General features: G+C 47.2%; 1 protein-coding gene across 5 annotated transcripts in view; it reads right to left on the reverse strand.

Annotated features, from left to right (window-relative positions):
* Window positions 1-3,623: 3,623 nt before the first annotated feature.
* Window positions 3,624-21,266, reverse strand: part of TMC5 (transmembrane channel like 5) — an 83,378-nt gene continuing 65,735 nt past the window's right edge. For 2 of the 5 annotated variants that reach the window (XM_047780392.1, XM_047780393.1), the window contains exons 14-20: window positions 20,306-20,401; window positions 16,271-16,346; window positions 15,872-16,005; window positions 13,652-13,825; window positions 10,739-10,817; window positions 7,393-7,497; window positions 5,566-5,908 (exon numbers count right to left, since the gene is read on the reverse strand). In XM_047780392.1, the coding sequence (XP_047636348.1) occupies window positions 5,681-5,908; window positions 7,393-7,497; window positions 10,739-10,817; window positions 13,652-13,825; window positions 15,872-16,005; window positions 16,271-16,346; window positions 20,306-20,401 (892 nt within the window). In that variant the 3' untranslated portion in view covers window positions 5,566-5,680. Of the gene's footprint in view, window positions 4,103-5,564; window positions 5,909-7,392; window positions 7,498-10,738; window positions 10,818-13,651; window positions 13,826-15,871; window positions 16,006-16,270; window positions 16,347-20,305; window positions 20,402-21,266 lie in introns of those variants that run through there. The other 3 variants (XM_047780396.1, XM_047780395.1, XM_047780394.1) reach the window with 3 other exon arrangements.

The raw sequence follows: 21,266 nt of genomic DNA on the forward strand, positions 1-21,266 counted from the left end.
CAAGGTTCTCAACGATTGCTGCCCTTTGAGGCTGAAAATGTTGCCAAAACTCTGTCCGCCAGTGCCAAATATAAACTCAGTTTGGGGCAAAGAAGAAAGAAGTAGCTTTTACTGCTTTGTTAGGCAAAGGAGGCCACAGCAGGTTAATGGTTTAAACACCGTGCCCTCCTATGGGAGAGAATAGCAAGGGGTCTTAGAGTTTGGGAGTGCAAAGTAGGGCCGCAGGTAAGGATCGAAGTAGCTGCAAGCTTGCGTAGCATTGCAGGCTGGTGTAGGGCGGTCCCAGGACTGGTTCTGTGGTGGTCCTTGAGGTGATTGCACCATAAACTTTCTGGAATGAAGACTGCTTCATCAAGTAGCTAACATCTGGCGTTCCCTTCATAGCTCAGTGGTTAACGAACCATACTAGGTTCAGCACAAAGGGAAAATTGCTAGAAAATACAAATTCTTAATGGGTAAGCAATGAGATCCTGCTGTATAGCACTGGGAACTATTTCTAGTCACACCTGATGGAGGAGAATATGAGAAAAAGAATGTGCATATGTATGTGTGACTGGGTCACTTTGCTGTACAGTAGAAAATTGACAGAACACTGTAAACCAGCTATAATGGAAAAAAATAAAAATCGTTAAAACAAAAAAGACATAAAAATTCTTAGAGCCTGTTCCAGAGATAATGAATCTGCAACTTTTAAGGAACGAATTTCCTGTGCCCTACACACAGTGCAGCCAAACTGAAATGTCTGAGTTTGGAGCAGAGAAAGAGGTTTGCTGCAGGGCCAAGCAAGGCGAGTGGGTGGCTCATGCTCAAAATCCCCAAACACAGTTCCTGCTGTGGGGCACTGGGTTAAGGATGCAGCGTGGCCAAAGCTGAAATCGAGCAGGGCCCTGTGGGGCTCCTGGGCACACAAGCCTTTCTGGGTCCCTCATTTCTTATTTCCAGGGAATAAGCTTCAGCCTCCATGACCTTCCCTGAGTTCAAAGGGCAGGTCGAACCGTTGCTCATCAGAGGGGGGATGCAGAGACCTGGGAGGAACAACACTGCAGCCTTGGGGCAGGGTCCCGGTTCCTCTTCAAGGAATATACCTAACAATATCTTTGAGTTTTGCAGAACGAAAACCCCCAACAAATGATATTATGTAGCCCTCTTCATTCCAGGACCACCAGAACCAGTCCCAGGGCCACTAAACAGCAAATCTGAAGAATACAAGCTTGCAGCTACACTGATTCTTTTCTGTGGCCCTATTTTCCACTCCAAAACTATGAAAACCACCTCCCAAGGAGGGCACAGTCTTTAGGGCATTAGCTTGCTGTGGCCTCATTTGCCTGGCCAAGCAATAAAGCTCTTTTTTTTTCCTCCTTCACCCAAACTCTGTCTCTCCGTTTCTATTTGGCACCAGTGGACAGAGCCCAAGTTTCAGAAACACAGTGATGGCATAGCTACAGTCCCTGGCCCAGGAACTTCTGTATACTGTGCATGTGGCCAAAAAACAAAAGAAAACCAAAAAAACCCCCAAACTCTTGGGTGGTTTTCAGGGTTTTTTTTTTTTTTTTTTTTTTAGGGCCACACCTGCAGCATATGGAAGTTCCCAGGCTAGGAGCCAAATCAGAACTGTAGCTGCCAGCCTATGCCACAGACACAGCCACAAAGGATCTGAGCCTCACCTGTGACCTATACCACAGCTCACAGCAATGCCAGATTCTTAACCCACTGAGTGAGGCCAGGGATCGAACCTGTGTCCTCATGGATACTAGTTGGATTTGTTTCCACCACACCCCAATGGGAACTCCCAGGGAGAAGTTTTTATAGGCAAAGTTTGGAGCAAGGGCTTCTTCTGACTGGCTGGTGCTTGACCGTTTCCCAGGAGGATGGTGACAGGCCCTCCCCCTTCCCCCTCCCCAACCGCGTGTCCCTTTGAGTTAGGCCATGAGAAACAGTGGCCTGTGGAAAACAACTGCCTGCACAGATGAACCACCTGCAAAGATTGTGTCAATTCCTGGTGCAATAGTCGCTCAGGTCATGGGACTTGCTCCCCGACCCTCCCCTGAATTGTGTAACCTTCCCTTCCTTTTTTTCAATTGTTCCCACCACAGATTCCCACCATGGATCCATTATAAACTTAGGGTCTCCTCCCAGTCTGGGCTGGCAGCATCTTTTTTTTTTTTTGTCTTTTTGCCTTTTCTAAGGCCGCTCCCGGGGCATACAGAAATTCCCAGGCTAGGGGTCTAATCAGAGCCATAGCTACCGGCCTCCACCACAGCCACAGCAACACGGGATCCGAGCCACATCTGCAACCTACACCACAGCTCATGACAACGCCGGATCCTTAACCCACTGAGCAAGGCCAGGGATCGAACCTGCAACGTCATGGTTCCTGGTCAGATTCGTTAACCACTGCGCCACGACGGGAACTCCTGGGCTGGCAGCATCTTAAGCTCAGCCCATCTGTTTGAGATGTCCCAAAAAATTTCTCTCCCCTTAGCGAGTTGGCCTTGCATGTTCCTCCCTTAGCAAACCTAACACTCACCACTGTTAGATTTGTCCTTACGAGGAACGCACAAGGCCAAGTCAGTAAAGCACGAGAGGTTTACGAAGGCACCAGAGGGGCTCAGGCTGAGCTCAAGAGGGCACCAGCTCTGACTGCGAGGAGATGCTGGGCTTATGAAGGGTGCAGGGAGGGCATCTGTGGCTGGCATTCCTGCGGGAACTTGTGGCAGGAACAACGAAGGAGGAGGAGGGGAAGGTCAAGGGAGGGGTGGGGGGTCGAGTCCCGTGACAGAGGACAGTAATCCTTGCAGGAGGTTAATCTCTGCGGGCAGTTGTTTTCCGCCGGCCATTGTTTCTTCTGCCCAACTGGAGCCTCCACATTCCGGGAGAGCGTATAGATCTGGTCCCTGGCCGCACCCAAGTCGCCAGCAGGCCTCCAAGGTGAACAGCCACGTTTGGGGGGTGGGGATGTCTGCCTCCATCCTCCTGGGAACCTATCAGTGATCAGTGAGGGAATGTGTGCTCAGCCTGAGGTTACCATCCTCCATGTAGAGGCCTTTTTTCTTTTTTTTTTGCTCTTTAGGGCCACACCTGTGGCACATGGAGGTTCCCAGGCTAGGGGTCGGCCTACACCTCAGCCATAGCAACGCCAGATCCTGAACTCGCTGAGCGAGGCCAGGGATTGAACCCACAACCTCAAGGATACTAGTCAGGTTCTGAACCTGTGAGCCGCAACAGGATCTCCCTGGACCTTTCAGTTTTAAATGCGTCACACTGCACTGTGAATCATTAAGCCAAATCTGCAAAAAATAAAAAAAAATGCTTTATACATGTATGTGCACCTAGGTACACACACGTATACATGCATGTGTATGTTCCACACATCACCACTGATTTCCTGTTTGTTTCAACATAGGATTCCAATGATCATGTATGAAAACCTCACAGGGGCGGAGTCCTCGTCCACACGTTCCTCACCCCAGTCCAGTCCCAAAGACTCACGGATTTTATACGCAGTAAGGGTCACAGAGCAGACCTCTGGGTGTATTTCACCTTTGGGTAACATGAGGCTGTTTTCAGTTCAAAGTCATGAACGAAAATGCAGATTCCACAAGTGAGAGGCTGCACATCCCTGATTGAGGGTCACATTTTTATTCAGGCTGGACCACTTGTCTGAGCACCTGTTTGCAAACCTTTGCCAGGTCTGGGTGTTCTGGGAGGAGGGATTTCTAAGGACCAATCATTCATAAGTATATGTCTTAAAGATAAATGACATCATTTTTGGCATATCTCTTCCCATTTTGTGAATTTGTTCACATACAACAACAGTCTTTAGTGGAAAATCTCAAATATTTTTGTCTGACAAAGTCAGCTATTCAGGTGTAAAAGAACCAGCAGGGACTGCTCAATTTTACACCAGTATTGACGTCAAATCAGTTTCCACTCCTGGCTATAGGCTTGGAATTTCCCATCCGGGAGGCTTCTAAAGGGCCAGGTGTCTGGAGGAAGCCAGTCCATCCTTCTCGTCTTTCCTTTATGTGGTTGCTGTCTGGGTACCACAAGAATCATCAGGCTTTCGGATTATCTTCTTGAACTGATCGCCTGAATCGCAGGTCTGGGTTGGAGACAAGAGAGAGAAGTAGGCACAGACACACACGGCCCCATCTCTCCCAGGGAAAGACCGGATCGGCTTTCGAGATCCCGTAGCATCTCAGGCCTTCCTTGCCTCCTCCTCTGAAGTTGCCTCAATGCTCCCCCTTGAACTCCCACTGAGGTGGGAGCTAGATGGGCCCCTGGGCGCAGAATGGCAGGGACTGGTGAGGCTGAGGAAATTGGAGCTTGCTTCTCTTTGACACGTCAAGGAGAAAGGTAATGGCAGGTGCTGAGCTCTGCCGGAGTGAAAAGATAGATGACCACTTCCATCACTCCTGGGGGTCAAGGAGACCCCCCCCCCAATTACCCATGCGCAGGAAGACTCCTAGGGGTCACAAAGGGAGGGGGCGCCGGGCCATAATGGGTCCTGGTGCTGTCCCGGCACCCCTTGCTCTGGAATCCATCTTTGCCAAAAGATGCGCACGCATTTCTTGAGGGTCCCGTGTCCAATCAGGTGTGAGAAATAAAACAAGATAATTGGCCAAAGGAAAACAAAGACCCGGAAGAACTGGATTATATAAGTGGTTTCAATCACCTCTGCTGCATTCCTCACTCACCGGGGTACCCACGCCACACTCCTCTTTTCGGCTTTGCTTCTGACTTAAAAAAACTACTCTGTGAGCTCCCCCACATTACAACATGTGTTTCTTTTCTTTTCTCTTTGGTCTTTTTTGTCTTTTAGAGCCATATCTAAAGCATATAGAGGTTCCCAGGCTAGGGATCTCATTGGAGCTACAGCTGCCAGCCACAGCCACAGCCACAGCAACATTAGATCCGAGTCGCATCTGCGACCTACACCACAGCTCACGGCAATGCTGGATCCTTAACCCACTGAGCAAGGCCAGGGATCGAACCCTCGTCCTCATGGATGCTAGTCGTGTTCCTTAACTGCTGAGCCACAACGGGACCTCCAACAACATGTGTTTCTAACAATAACTTTTGTACCTGTTTTTACAATCTTTGCCTCCTTGAAATATTCTTGCTTTCAGCAGAAGGCAAGAATCAGGGCAATTCTGCTTTGAGCCTCTTGGTGGTCTAGGGCCAGGATTCCTGGTTTTTACCCAGGCTGCCCAGGTTCAATTCCTGAGCAGAGAATTAAGATCTCGCTCCAAGCCATCCCTCACTGCTATCTCTTCACGATCATCATTTTTGGGTGCTATCAGCAAGTGCTATTCCAAAAAGATGAATGGGGAGTTCCGGTCATGGCTCAGCAGTTGACAAACCAGGCTAGTATCCATGAGGATGCAGGTGCGATCCCTGCCCTTGCTCAGTGGGTTAAAGGATCCGGCATTGCTGTGAGCTGTGGTGTAGGTTGCAAACGCGGCTCGGATCCTGCATTGCTGTGGCTCTGGCGTAGGCTGGTGGCTACAGCTCCGATTCGACCCCTAGCCTGGGAACCTCCATGTGCCGAGGGAGCGGCCCTAGAAAAGGCAAAAAGAAAAAAAAAAGCTAATAAAGCTGTTTTGTAGTGATTAGGATGAGCCCATTTGGGAAAGGCAATGACAAGGAGAACTGAGCAGAAAGAAACCAGATTCTGGTGTCATTCTGTGAGCCCCGGCTCTGGCCATGCTGAAAGCAGGAATGATTCTTGGGCTTTGGCTAAAGCCAGTTTGGGCCAGTTCTTGCAACTGAACGCGGAACTGATCCAGAGGCACTTCTGACCCTCTGTTTCGGGATCTATCACCTGGAGGAATCCTGCCTCCTTCCGTGTCACTTGGTACTCACCTCTAGCATCGATGTGTTCCCTGACACGCAGAGAGCCCGACTGCTGGAAAAGAAGAGGACAAGCGTTCTTAAGTGGCCTAACAGGATTGGTGGCATCTCTGGAGTGCTGGAACACAGGTTCCATCCCCAGCCCGGTACAGTGGGTTAAGGATTTGGTGTTGCTGAGGCTGTAGCATTGGTAGCAACTTTGGCTCAGATCTGATCCCTGGCCCAAGAATTCCATAAGCCAAGAGGAGGTCAAAAAAAAAAAGAAGAAGAAGAAGGAAGAGGAGGAGTTCCCGTCATGGCTCAGTGGTTAAGGAATCTGACTAGGAACCATGAGGTTGCTGGTTCCATCCCTCACCTCTCTCAGTGGGTTCAGGATCCAGCGTTGCCATGAGCTGTGGTGTAGGTTGCGGACACAGCTCGGATCTGGCATTGCTGTGGCTGTGGCCAGCAGCTATAGCTCCGCTTTGACCCCTAGCCTGGGAACCTCCATATGCCATGGGTGCGGCTCTAAAAAAGACTAAAACAAAATAAAATAAGGAGAAATTGATTTTTTGAAACAAAAAAAAAACCCTGAAAATGACCCAAATGTCCAAATATGTACAGACTAAAACAATGTCTGAGATACAGTATGAAGTGGTGAGAGGGGGAATTATTCTGTGTCTAATACAGCCTCTTTTTTGTAATAAATAAATAAACAAAAAAGTAGATGTATGTATGTTTGCAGATGCCTGCGGGAAGATCTGGAAGAATAAACCCTGAAACATTAACCTGGTGGGGAGAGATGTCAGGGCGTGATTTCGTCTCAGTGGGATATACTTCTGTGTGGCTGAGTTATAGAGAAGGTGCATGCAGGCCCCACGAGGGCAGAGCCTTGTCCTGTAACCACAATAACCCCAGCACCCAGAACACCATCAGGCATAGGACATGGTGAATGGGTACCTTTTTTTGGGGGGGGGGGTCTTTTTAGGGCCATACCCACAGCATATGGAAGTTGAAGGGCTGGGGGTCAAATTGGAGCTGCAGCTGCCAGCCTATGCCACAGCCACAACAAGACAGGATCTGAGCTGCATCTGTGACCTACACCGCAGCTCATGGCAACCCCGGATCCTTAACCCACTGATGATCGAGGCCAGGAATTGAACCTGCATCCTCATGGATACTACTTGGGTTCTTGACCCACTGAGCCGTAACAGGAGCTCCCAATGGGTACCTTTTTTTTTTTTTTAAGCCGCCCTGCATGAGGCATACGGAGTTCCCAGGCTAGGGATCAGATCCGAGCCACAGCTGCAACCTATGCGGCAGCTGCGGCAACACCGGATCCTTTTAAACCACCGTGCGGGCCGGGGATAGAATCTGCATCCTGGTCCTTGCAGAGACTCACCATGGTGGGAACTCCAAATGAACACTATTTTTTAAATAAAAAAATAGAGAAGTGTTAAAACACAGCAAGTGCCATTATGCGATTCTAGTTCCCTGATGCAGTTTCCAGAGGAGGGCGCCTCTGTGTCACAGGGATCCCAACGCCACCTCCAGCCTCACCTCCGAGTCTCTCCCTTCCAGCCTGAATGAGGTGGAGTTTGCTCTCTTCTCCGTATCCTGCAGCTTGAGTAACTTTTCTATCAGGAACATTTTGTCTTTGCCCTCCTGCCAAGAAAGAAAACAAAAACAAAAGCATGGAAGATGAATGATGGTGTGAGGTTAAGAAGTGAGTGGTGAAAAGAAGGTTGATTTGGGGGCAGGTAAGCTCCCGGCCGTTGGATGGAGACTGCTCCCCATGTCTGTCTGTCTGTCTTTCTTTCTTTCTTTCTTTCTTTTTCTTTCTTTCTTTCTTTCTTTCTTTTTTTCTTTTTAGGGCCATGCCGTGGCATATGGAAGATCCTTGGCCAGGGGCTGAATTGGAGCTGCAGCTGCCGGCCCACAGCACAGCCACAGCAATGCCGGATCCGAGCCACAAAGGCAACCTACACCACAGCTTGAGACAATGCTGGATCCTTCACCCACTGAACGAGCTGCCAAGCATCGAACCCACATCTTCGCAGGTACTATGTCAGGTTCTTAAGCTGCTGAGCCCCAAGGGAATTCCCCATGTTTTCTTTCTTTTTTCCTTCTCTTTTCTTTTTTTTTTTTTTTTTTTGCTTTTTTAGGGATGCACCTGGGGCTGCCCTGTCCTCCCACTGCCCACGTCAAAGCTTATAGCTCTGCCTCCAAAGATATCACATGTATTTCATTTGTCAGAGTGGTCTGTGTTCACAGAGTAGACATGCTAAATAATTCCCGAATTGGAAAGAGAACAAAGGAAAGGGATCTGCTTTCCCCGGGAGGGCAAATCACTTTCTTGGGAATCTACTACAGATAAGAGAGCGGGTTATTCCAGCAGTGTGGAGGTGGGTTGGCAAGCATCACACGTGGTCTGTCCCATCTATATCAATCCCATTTCCCAGGCCCTTCTTTCTCCTTCAACCTTCAGGCATTGATTTTAGCATCCACAGTGGATCTTGCTTGCAACAACTATTATTGCAGTACGTGGTTCATAATGATTCTTTCTTTTCCTCACTCTTTCTGCATTAAGTAACTGAGATTCTTCTGAAAGAGGAGCTCTCTGTGGGAATTGGTTTTTCTTTTCTTTTTTTTTCTTTTTTTGGCTTTTTGTCTTTTCTAGGGCCACACCCATGGCATATGGAGGTTCCCAGGCTAGGGGTCTAATTGGAGCCATAGCTGCTGGCCTACACCACAGCAACTCGGGACCTGAGCCATGTCTGCGACCTACACCACGGCTCACGGCAACGCTGGATCCTTAACCCACTGAGCGAGGCCAGGGATTGAACCCAAAAATTCATGCCTCCTAGTTGGATTCGTTAACCACTGAGCCACGACAGGAACTCCGGAATTGATATTTTTATCTTGTTCCCCAGCTCTCTTGGATGTGGCCAACTTGTTTGGAAATCTCTGGTCGGTGGCAGCTGTTTTCATACTTTAGTGTCAACAAGAATTAGCGGGAGAGCTTCTAAGACTACAGACCTGTGGGTTTCGCGCAGCAGATTTTGACTCAGGAGGCAAAGCTGTGTCATAGTTGAGGGCACAAACTTTGGAATTAAACGAGTTCAAATCCCACTATTTACTGGCCCTGCAACTTTGGGCAGGTCATTTCACTCCGTAATCTTGTTTCCTTAATTTAAAAATAGAGGTGGAAGAACTGAATGTGCCCCAGAGGGAGTCGTAAAGATTAAATAAGAATTTTTACCCATCACATACCATAAGGCCAGGCATCAATTAGTGCTCAATAAAACATTATCTGTTACTATTATTGCCTCGAGGAGGGAGAGATAATAGGAATTTTCAATTTTAACAAGCGTCAAGGAGTTTTTGACATAGTGATCATACTTTGAGAAGGATGGCCACTGAGCCTATTCTCAGCATCTTTGTCTGGGTTCTTTTATTTATTTTTTTTTTAGGTCCACACCTGCCACATATGGAGGTTCCTAGGCTAGGAGTCGAATCCAAGCTACAGCTGTCAGCCCACAGCAACACCAGATCTGAGCCGCGTTTTCAACCTACACCACAGCTCACAGCAATACCAGATCCTTAAGCTACTGAGTGAGGCCAGGGATCGAACCCACAACCTCATGGTTCCTAGTCGGATTCGTTTCCACTGCACCAATGACAGGAACTCCTGGGTTCTTTTAGAGATAGTGTCCCCGTCTTTGTGGTCCATATAATGGGCAAGACTCCCAGGCAGGCAGGACTGCGTGATGTCTATGGTGCCTCCCTGAAATGATTTCATCCAAATACCTTCTGAGTTTACCTGGCACTTCTCTTTCAACACTGCTCTTTTGTCTTTTTTTTTTTTTTTTTTTTTTTTTTTTCTCTAGGGCTGCACCCATGGCATATGGAAGTTTCCCAGGCTAGGGGTTGAATCAGAGCTGTAGCTGCTGGCCTACGCCACAGCCACAGAAACATGAGATCCGGGCCGCATCTGCAACCTACACCACAGTTCACGGCAACACCGGATCCTTAACCCACTGAGCAAGGCCAGGGATCGAACCTGTGTCCTCATGGATACTAGTCAGATTCGTTTCGGCCGAGCCATGACTGGAACTCCCTGACTCTTTTTTTATTCTGGTATTCATGAGAGAAATTTACATGGGTGCAGTAACAAAATGAAACACTGAAAGTTCTTAAAATATGGCAATTTATAAGGAAAATAAATGAATTGACTCATCTTTTCACAATTAAATTTTATCATAGAAAGTTTTTCCTTTTTTTTTTTTTTTGTCTTTTTAGGGCCACACCTGAGGCATATGGAGGTTTCCAGGATAGGGTCGAATCAGAGCTGCAGCTGCTGGCCTACCTCACAGCTCATGGCAACACCAGATTCTTTTTATTTATTTATTTATTTATTTATTTATTTATTTATTTATTTATTTATTTTCATTTCTAGGGCCACTCCCATGGCATGTGGAAGTTCCCAGGCTAGGGGTCTAATCGGAGTTGTAGCTGCTGGCCTACACCAGAGCCACAGCCACTCGGGATCCGAGCCACATCTGCGACCTACACCACAGCTCACGGCAACGCTGGATCCTTAACCCACTGGGCGAGGCCAGGGATCTAACCTGAAACCTCAGGGTTCCTAGCCAGATTTGTCAACCACTGAGCCATGACGGGAACTCCAACACCAGATCCTTAACTCATTGAGCAAGACCGGGGATCGAACCTGCATCCTCATGGATGCTAGTCAGGTTCATTCACCACTGAGCCACCATGGGAACTCCTGAAAGTTTTTCCTTTAGATATCCATTGTATTTCCATGGAAGGCGAGAATATTTCATGAAAGAATCGGTGTAAGTTCTACTATGTTATGTTGTAAATAAAAAGCAATGGGACTTACATTGATGATCTGTTCATGGAGCAGTCTGATCATAATCTTCCTTCCCTCTGTGATCTGCCAGTAAAGGTAAGTGATGATTCTGGAAGAGAAGAAAACGCAGAATGGCAGTTGCTTGCTCGCCAATGCTTTGCCGGCTCTGAACTTCACCTGGGCACAAAGGAACCAGTATATGTGCTCGCAGATAGATTTTTGGATCAGCCAGCGTTCTTTCAAAGTTGTACCGGGGTGAGCTAGAGGTTAAATGCATTATAGCAATGGTTCTCACCATTCTACATATAATAATAAATCACGTGAGAAGCAGAGAAAAAACTCATGCCATGGCCCCTTCTCAGATCAATTAATTGAGCTGTTTTGGCCATAAGGCCAAACATCGGTACTTCTTATTCTTTATAGCTCTATTGAGGCAGAGTTTATATGCTACAAAATGTATTCATTTTAAGAGTAGTTCGATGAGTTTTAGTCAACCTATACAGGTGTGCAAAGTTGACCCCAGTCTAGTTTTATTTTATTTTATTCATTTATTTTTTGTCTTTTGGGGGCCGTACCCTCAGCATATGGAGGTTGGTAGGCTAGAGGTTGAATCGGAGCTACAGCCACCAGCCTACACCACAGCCACAGCAACACCAGATCCAAGCCTCGCTTATGATAAATATAAATACGTATATTTTTATTTTATTTTTGTCTTTTTGCCTTTTCTAAGGCCGCTCCTGTGGCATATGGAGGTTCCCAGGCTAGGGGTCCAATCGGAGCTGTAGCCGCCGGCCTACACCAGAGCCACAGCAACGCTGGATCCAAGCCGTGTCTGCAACCTATACCACAGCTCCTGGCAACGCTGGATCCTTAACCCACTGAGCAAGGCCAGGGATCGAACCCACAACCTCATGGATACTAATCAGGTTCGTTAACCTCTGAGCCATGATGGGAACTCCCTAGTTTTATTTTTACTGACATATAATTGATAATATTGTGTAAATTTAAGGTGTAAAACTCTGTTGATTTGATGCATTTATATTATAACATGATTACTGCCATAGTGTAAGCCAACACCCCTATCATGTCACATAATTATCATTTCTTTTTTTGTGATGAGAACATTTAACTGTATTGTCTATTTCTTTTTTGTTTACTTATTTATTTTCTTTTTACAGCCACACCTGCAGCATATGGAAGTTCCCAGGCTAGGGATCAAATCGGAGCTATGCCACAGCTTTCGGCAACACCGGATCCTTAACCCACGGAATGAGGCAGGTATTGCACCCTCGGGACATTATGTTGGGTTCTTAAGCTACTGCGCCACAACAGGAACTCCAGGACTATTTCTTTATTTTAAAAATGTATTTTGTTGAAGTATAGTTGATTTTACAACATTGTGTTAATTTCTGCTGCACAGCAAAGTGACTCAGCTATACACATGTATACATTCTTTTTCATATTCTTTTCCAGCATGGTCTATCACAGAATATTGAATATAGTTTCTTGTGCTCTGCGGTAGGCCTTTGTCGTTTATCTGTCCTAGATGTAATAGTTTGCATCTGCTAATTCCATATGCTCAGTCCATCCCTCCCCCAATCCCCCCGCCCCCCGCCCCGGCAACCACATGTTTATGGCTAAAGACTCTGTGCCAAGCCCTGGGAACTCTGTCTAGTCACTTAGGATGGAGCATGATAATGTGTGAAAATAGAATGTGTACATGTATGTATAACTGGGTCACCATGCTGTACAGTAGAAAAAAAAAACTGTATTGGGGAAATAACTGTTAAAACAAATAAAAACAACAAAAAAAAGAAAAAAACTCAGGTAATACCAAATTCCATCTCACAGAGATTAAAAAATAGTAATAATAAAATAAAAATAAAATTGTGAAAAAAAAAAGGACTCTATGTCAGTGAGGTTTTTTTTTTTGTCTTTTTAGGGCCGCACCCTCAGCATATGGAGGCTCCCAGGCTGGGGGTTGAATCAGAGCTACAGCTGCTGGCCTACACCGCAGCCACAGCAATGAGGGGTCCAAGCTGTGTCTGTGACCTACACCACAGCTCATGGCAACGCCGGATCCTTAACCATTGAACAAGGCCGGGGATCGAACCTGCAACCTCATGGTTCCTAGTCGGATTTGTTTCCACTGAACCACGACAAGACTCCCAGTGAGTCTTTTTTTTTTTTTTTAAGGGCCGCACCAGAGGTTCGGTGCGGAGGTTCCCAGGCTGGGGTCAAATAGGAGCTACAGCTGCAGGTTTATGTCACAACCACAGCAATGCCAGATCCGAGCCTCGTCTGCAACCTACACCACAGCTCATGACAATGCTAGATCCTTAACCCACTGAGCGAGGCCAGGGATCCAACCTGCATCCTCATGGATACTAGTCAGATTCATTCCCGCTGCACCACTATGGGAATTCCCTCATGATATTTCTTAAGAGGAGGAAGAGCAGGTATGCTTTCTTCATAAAACAGACCCCCCAGAATGCACAAGAAGATATTAGATAACTTTGGGAGTTCCCGTTGTGGCTCAGTGAGTTACAAACCCGACTAGTATGCTTGAGGTTCTGGGTTTGATCCCTGGCCTCGCTCAGTGGGTTAAGGATCCAGAGTTGCCATGAGCTGTGGTGTAGGTTAGACATGGCTTGGATCTGCTTTGCTGTGGCCGTGGTGCAGGCTGGCAGCTGCAGCGCCGATTTGACCCCTAGCCTGAGAATTTCCATATGCTGCAGGTATGGCCCTAGAAAGCAAAAAAAAAAAAAAAAAAAAAAAAAACGCGATATTACATAACTTTCAGAAATATTCAAGGGCAGAGTCAGACAGTCCAGAACACAGAGCTATGCCGTAGCCTTGGCTTTCCCACCCAACATCCCTCGGCTGCCCACGCACTGTGTCGATGACGTATTTCCCCTTGAGGTTTCCAAGGGACCCACTTACAACACGATGAGGGTGAGGATGAAGAAGAAGTGCACGCTTCCAATGAGGTTCTGGTAGATCCAAACGACCCACAGGTAGCTGGGCCTTTTACTCAGGGTGTCGATCCAGCTGTAGATGGACTGAATGAAGAAGGGCAGACCTCGAAATGGGCCACAGCCGGCAGAAGGCTTCAACCTGGTAACACAAGGGACAGAGAAGCATCTCTCGCGGGCAACTCAGATATAGCTTATTCCAGAATCAGGTGCCCTTTCTGGGCTCCAGACCCGGAACCAGCGCGATTCTTACCTACTCCTCCCACACCCACCTCCAAAAGAAACCCCCTTGCCCACAGCCCCAGCTGCTGTGGTTGGTATCCATGACCTGCATTGTGAGGTCCAGCTTTTTTTTTTGCTTTGTAGGGCCACACCCATGGCATATGGAAGTTTCCAGGCTAGGGGTCAAATCAGAGCTATAGCCGCCGTCCTATACCACAGCCACAGCAATGCCAGATCTGAGCCGAGTCTCTGACCTACACCACAGCTCATGGCAACACCTGATCCTTAACACACTGAGCGAGGCCAGGGGTTGCACCGCATCCTCATGGATATGAGTCGGATTCGTATCAGCTGAGCCACAATGGGAACTCCTGCTCATTCATCCTTCAAAAATTTATTGCCCTTGTATTGGGCACTTGCTAGACACTAAGCCCTGGAGAGTCTTCCACAGGGAACAAGACAGAGATGATACCTGCCCTCCCAGGTTTATGTTCTAGTGGGAAAGATGGTCAAACAATGAGCACACAATTCAACAAAGATCCACAGGCATTTCTAGGGAACTGGAGAATGAAGAAAAGACACCGTGAAGTTCCTGTTGTGGCTCAGTGGGTGGAGGACTTGACATAGTGTCTGTGAGGCTGCAGGTTCGATCCCTGGCCAGTGGGTTTAGGATCCGGCGTTGCCTCAAGCTGCGGTGTAGGTTGAAGACGCGATGTGGATCCGGTGTTGCTGTGGCTGTGGTGTAGACCACAGCTGCAGCTCCAATTTGACCCCTAGCCTGGGAACTTCCATATGCCTTGAGTGTAGCAAGAAAGGAAGAGAAGGGAAAGAAAGAAAACTGTCCCAGGAGGGAGAGGAGGCGGGGGCTAAAGATATTCAGGAGGTCAGAAGACTTCTGAGCTGAGGACTGGAGGGTGGAGAGAAGGCCGAGCAAAGGGAGCAGAGCCAGCACTTTATTTTTAATTTTTTTTTTTTGGTCTTTTTAGGGCCGGACCCATGGCATATGGAGGTTCCCAGGCTAGGGGTCCAACTGGAGATGTAGCCACCAGCCTACACCACAGCCACAGCAACACAGGATCCAAGCCACATCTGCAACCTATGCAGCAGCTTGCAACAATGTTGGATCCTTAACCCACTGAACAAGTCCAGGGATCAGACCCACCACCTCTTGGTTCCTAGTTGGACTCATTAACCACTGAGCCATGATGGGAGCTCCAGAGCCAGCACTTGAAACAGAGGGTCCCACCCCACAGGAGCAGAGGCACGCGGAGTCCCAGGAACAGACAGCACTGTGAGGCCGGATAGGATGGAGCATGGGGGGTGCAGCTGGAGAGGTGAGAGGGAGCCTGATCAGACACACGGGGACTTTCAGCTCACTAGAGGAAGTCCTGTTCTCCAAGTGGAGGGCTGGCTTCTCCCCAGCGGGGAAGCAAGGAAGCTGTGCCAGTCAAGACTGTGGGCACTGGTGGGCGGTGACCAAACTCGGATACATTGCCACCCTGGGTCCTCGCATCTGTTGCTTACCAAGGATACCTGGTTGAACACTGAATTAAGTATGTCTTTTTTTTTTTTTTTAGGATGGCACCCTCAGAGGATGGAGGTTCCCAGGCTAGGGGCTGAATGGGCGCTGTCACCACAGCCACAGCAATGCAGGATCCGCTTTTTGGGGGCTGCGCCCACGGCATACAGAGGTTCCCAGGCTGGCAGATGAATCAGAGCGGTAGCTGCTGGCCTACACCACAGCCACAGCCACGCCAGATCTGGGGCGCATCTTTGACCTACACCACAACTCAGGGCACCGCTGGATCCTTAACCCCCTGATCGAGGCCAGGGATCGAACCTGCATCCTGCTGGATCCTACTTGGGTTCTTGACCACTGAGCTACAAGGGAAACTCCAACACCTGCCTTTTAAAACACTCACCCACCCCATCTCTAACCCCTCACCCCAGCAGGGCCATCTCCTACCTCCAGATGGTGATGGCCAGGGTGCACAGGACCCCGATTAAGGACGGGAAGAAGAGTAATAGGATGAAAAAAGTCATCATCTGTGAGGCCCGCCAGGCTTTGCTCGGAGGCTGGAAGTTCATCATCAGGCTGATCTGAAGAAAGAGAAGCAGTCACCTCCCACCTGTGCCCAAGAAGCACGCCGGGCACCAGCGTCCTGATATTCTTTCCAGCACGCCTCACCCCCAATGCCTTTTTTTTTTTTTTTTTTGGCTGAGGCTAGAGTTTCCAGGCCGGGAATTGAACTTGTGTCCCAACGCTCCAGAGACGCCTCCATCCCATTATGCTACAGTGGGAACTCCCCCACCCCACCCCCCAGTTCCAACCACCGCCGGGGGTTCCAACATCAGGCTGACTCACATTTTTGACGTAAAACATGATGAAGAGAGTAATCATTTGGATAAAGGGCAGCAGAGGGCAGAAGAAGGTTCCAATCCTATGAGAGAGAGGGGGTGAGGATCAGAGATCAGGGGGACACATATGGAGGGAAGGGAATGGGGTGTGAAGGGCTGAATGGTGTCCCTCCCAAAATTTATATGTCGAAGTCCTAAGCCTCCACTACCTCAGAATGTTACTCTATTTGGAGATATGGATTTTCTTTTTTTTCTTTTGGTTGCACCATGGCATGCAGAAGATCCTGGGCCAGGGATCTAACCTGTACCACAGCAGTGACCCAAGCCACTGCAGTGACAATGCTGGATCCTGAACCCGCTGAGCTGCTTGGGAACTCCTGGGATTATGGCCTTTAAAGAGAGAATTAAGGAGTTCCCATAATGGCTCAGCAATAACGAACGTGACTAGTATCTGTAAGGACTCAGTTCGATCCCTGGCCTCGCTCAGTGGGTTAAGGAGCCAGTGTTGCCGTGAGCTGTGGTGTAGGTCGCAGACGTGGCTCAGATCCTCTGTTGCTGTGGCTGGGGTGTAGGCTGGCTGCTGCAGCTCTGATTTGACCCCTAGCCTGGGAACCTCTGTATGCCACAGGTGTGGCCCTAAAAAGACAAAAAAATAAAATAAAAAAAATAGAGGATTAAGGTAGAATGAGGTCCCCAGGGGGTCCTGACAGACTCACACAGGGGGAAGACCATGTGAGGACATAGGGAGAGGGCGCCATCTATAGGCCAAGAACGGAAGCCTCAGAAGAAACCAAGCCTGCCAACACCATGATCTTGGATTTCGAGGCTTCAGAATGATGAGAAAATACGTGTGTGCGGTTTAAGCCACCCATCCTGTGGTACTTTGTTATGGAAGTCCTATAAAACTCATATTCAGAAGAGATTGCTTCCAACACAGCAAGCCAATTTCCGCCACACCCAGCATCCACGCTTTGGAAAAGAGATTTTGCAGGGCACGGTACGCGCACAGCCATGAAACCACCAGATGGCCTCCAGCCAGCCCTAAGCTAGGGGTCCCAAAGGTGGGATGTGAACTCCTCTTGTCTCTATGGCTTTTGAGAAGGTCTGAGGTCCTGCAGAGACGGGCATTGAACTGCATTGAGGAGTTCCCGTCGTGACGCAGTAGTTAATGAATCCAACTAGGAACCATGAGGTTGTGGGTTCAGTCCCTGGCCTTGCTCAGTGGGTTGAGGATCCGGGGTGGCCGTGAGCTGTGGCATAGGTTGCAGGCGTGGCTCGGATCTGGTGTTGCTGTGGCTGTGGTGTAGGCCGGCAGTTGCAGCTCTGATTAGACCCCTAGCCTGGGAACCTCCATATGCTGGGGTGTGGCCCTAGAAAAGGAAAAAAAAAAAAAAACTTCATTGAGTTACAAATGAGAAGGACTCCCCCTCTTCAACTCTCTTCAAAGCTTCTGAGGCCAAAAGAGGGACGTCTCAGTTTGCTGCTAGAATGTCTTTAAGTCCTAACACTTGCCAACCTCCCTTAAAAAAAGAAAAAAAGGAAGCAGCTTTTAGACTGAGAGCCTTGACAGATAGCAACATCTAGCTAGAATTTAATGATTTCTTGTGATGAGACTGAATCGGGGGTTCCCTGATGGTCTAGTGGTTAAGGATTTGGCAGTTGTAACTGCTATGGCTTGGCTTCAGTCCCTGGCCTGGGAACTTCCAAATGCCACGAGCATGGCCAAAATATATATAAATATATATATATTCTTGTCATGGGATTGATTTTATTTTTATAATCACTTGTGGAGTTCCCATCGTGGCACAGCAGAAACAAATCCGACCAGGAACCATGAGGATTCAGGTTTGATCCCTGGCCTCGCTCAGTGGGTTAAGGATCCGGTATTGCCATGAGCTGTGGTGTAGGTCGCAGACACAGCTCAGATCTGATGTTGCTGTGGCTGTGGTGTAGGCAGCAGCTGTAGCTCCGACTGGACCCCTAGCCTGAGAACCTCCATATTCGGCAGGTGTGGCCCTAAAAAGCAAAAAAAAAAAAAATCATTTGCAATTTCTGTCAAATAATATGATTTTCCATTTATGATGAAAAAACACTCATTTAAGTTTTTTAAAAAGGCAAACAGTTTAAAAGATAATATCGAATGTATATAAATGTATAACTGGGTCAATTTGTTGTTGCTGTTGTACAGCAGAAATTGACAGAACATTGTAAGTCAACCGTAATTAAAATTTTTTTAATAAATAAATAAAAGATAATATTAAGTAAAAAACAGTACAGGTGATAGAGATGCCAGGAAAAACAAACAAACAAACAAAAAAAACAGGCAGGCTGATATTCAAAAGACCTGAGTTTAGAAAACACTTTCTTCACCTGTTTTTCTACCATCATCCCTAATATACACTCAATTTCCGTTTACACTCACTCTATTTTCTCCTTTAAAGCTCATCGTCAAAGACAATATTCTTCTAAAACCCACAGAGGTTGAAGCTATAAGGGCCACGGAGAAAGGAAAACACATGTGTGTTTTCAATTGTGCGTATTTATGATTTATTAACAAAAATCTTCAAGGTCCATAAGTAATAACGACTATCTCTGATTGCAACTTCTCTGCCCTCGATGCGAACATTCCCTTGGGAATGACTGTCGAATGGTCAATAATCTGAGGGCTCGGGGTCTAGGATTGAAAACTGCATCCCAATGACTCTGTGAAGATGTAATGAGTTGAATAACCAAAACATCATCTAGTCATTGAGGAGGTCCCGTCATGGTGCAGCGGAAATGAATCCGACGAGGATCCATGAGGATGTCGGTTCCATCCCTGGCCTCACGCAGTGGGTAAAGGATCTGGTGTTGCCCTGAGCTGTGGTGTACGTCACAGATGCAGCTTGGACCTGGCATTGCTGTGGCTGCGGTGTAGGCCGGCAGCTGTAGCTCTGATTCAACCCCCAGCCTGGGACCCTCCATATGCTGCAGGTGCGGCCCTGAAAAAAACAAAAAAAGAAAGCTTTAGAGAACTGGACACTGTCTCCGAGACTTAGCTGGTGCCAGTGTATAGAGGCCGGTTTCAGCAAACCGGAGTGGCTGACCCCGGTTCAAAGCCCAGCCAGTTGTTACCATAATGGGAGATGGTCTTGATCTTTCCTATTTTGGAGAGGAGCCAACAGTTGTATTTATTTATTTTTCAAAATTTTCAAATTTTTTGGCCACACCCGTGGCACATGGAAGCTCCCAGGTCAGAGATGGAATCCAAGCTGCAGGTGTGACCCAAGCTGCTATAGAGACAACACAGGGTCCTTAACCCGCTGTGCAGAAAATTTTTGGCCAAAGAAATTTTAAGTTTTGTGTGAAAACTCTTGTTTCTTCCTACTCTCATTCTCTCTCTCTCTCTCTTTTTTTTAATTTTTATTATTATTTTTTTTATTTTTAGGGCCACACCTGCAGCATGTGGAAGTTCCCAGGCTAGGGGTCGAATTGGAACTGCAGCTACTGCCTACACCACAGCCACAACCACACGGGATCTGAGCCACATCTGGGACTTAAACCGCAGCTTGCTGCAACGCTGGATCTTTAACCCACCAAGTGAGGCCACGGGTGGAACCTGCATCCTTATGGATACTAGTCCGGTTTGTTACTGCTGAACTCCCAATCTCTTGATTTAAATATTGGTGGTGAATTTTTAGAAAAGGCACTGTGTCGGACGAGCAACACACACTTTCAGGCTGGATACAGCCTGGGGTCCTCCAGCTTGGGACTCCTGCTTAATGTTGATTCTTGGCTGAAATCCTTATAAAGGAAAAGAATAGTCTGGGACATGATTTCCTAGTTCTCAGACTGGCCGGATTGGTTATCACCTGGGCAGCTTTGAAAAGCAATAGATTCTAAGTGTTGCCCCTGAAACTCTTGAGCCCACCATCAGGTGGGAACCACTCGGCAAACCAAATATTCTCAAAATGTACTGCAGAACACAGCATTGTAAATCAACTATGCTTCAATAAAACTTTAAAAAATGGAGGAAAAAAAACAAAACCAAACAAAACCTTACCACACCAGAGTCTGTGCGTAGATCAGTTCCAGGACATTCCTGGCAATGTCAAACTCCTGTAAGCCGAGACTTCTGATAAACCGTGTCCCAATGATTCTGTGAAAATGTAATGAGTTGAATAACCAAACCATCAATTCCCTCCTTCCAAGGTTCCCCCACATTTGACAAAGGAGATCCCCCACCAGTTTAAAGTCACATAAATTCCCTTGCAAAATTTTGTTTTCTTTTGTTTTGCTTTTTAGGGCTGCACCTGCAGCATATGGGAGTTCCCAAGCGAAGGGTCCAATTGGAGCTGAAGCTGCCAGCCTACCCCACAGCCACAGCAACACTGTGGGATCCGAGCCTCATCTGTGACCTACACCACAACTCATGGCAACGCTGGATCCTTAACCCACTGAGCGAGGCCAGGGATGGATCCCTCTTCCTCATGGTTACTAGTCGGATTCATTATCGCTCAGCCATGGTGGGAACTCCCCCTTGCAAGTTTTGAAAAGTTCCAACCATAAACATGATTTCAAAGAAATAATTGAGGAATTGAGGAAAAATGGAACTAACACAACACACTTGAGTGGAGGTATTGCTAAAGTGGTTCATAAAAATTCTAGATAACATTATTTAAATTATCCCACCTATTAATTCAATAGATAATTATTTATTAATTAATAATGGGTATTATTTAAATGCAATATTATTTAAATAATCTCACCTGTTGTCTTGTTTATGCCACTTTTTACTTGTTAAAGCTCTTTTTCCCAGAGACTAGACAAACTCAGGGCCTTTCAACACAAATAAACTGAAATTTTTTTCAACTTTTAGTTACTGCTATTGAATTCATGGTGTTTCCCTGTTTCCTAAACCCACAAGGAGGAAAACTAAATCTCCATTTATTCTGAAGAAATTTGAGACCACTTTGGGTTTTTGTTTTTTGGTTGTTTTTTTTTTTTTTTCATACAGAGGAGTT

The sequence above is a fragment of the Phacochoerus africanus genome, chromosome 5 (genome assembly GCF_016906955.1).
Source record: "Phacochoerus africanus isolate WHEZ1 chromosome 5, ROS_Pafr_v1, whole genome shotgun sequence".
Lineage (NCBI taxonomy): Eukaryota > Metazoa > Chordata > Mammalia > Artiodactyla > Suidae > Phacochoerus > Phacochoerus africanus.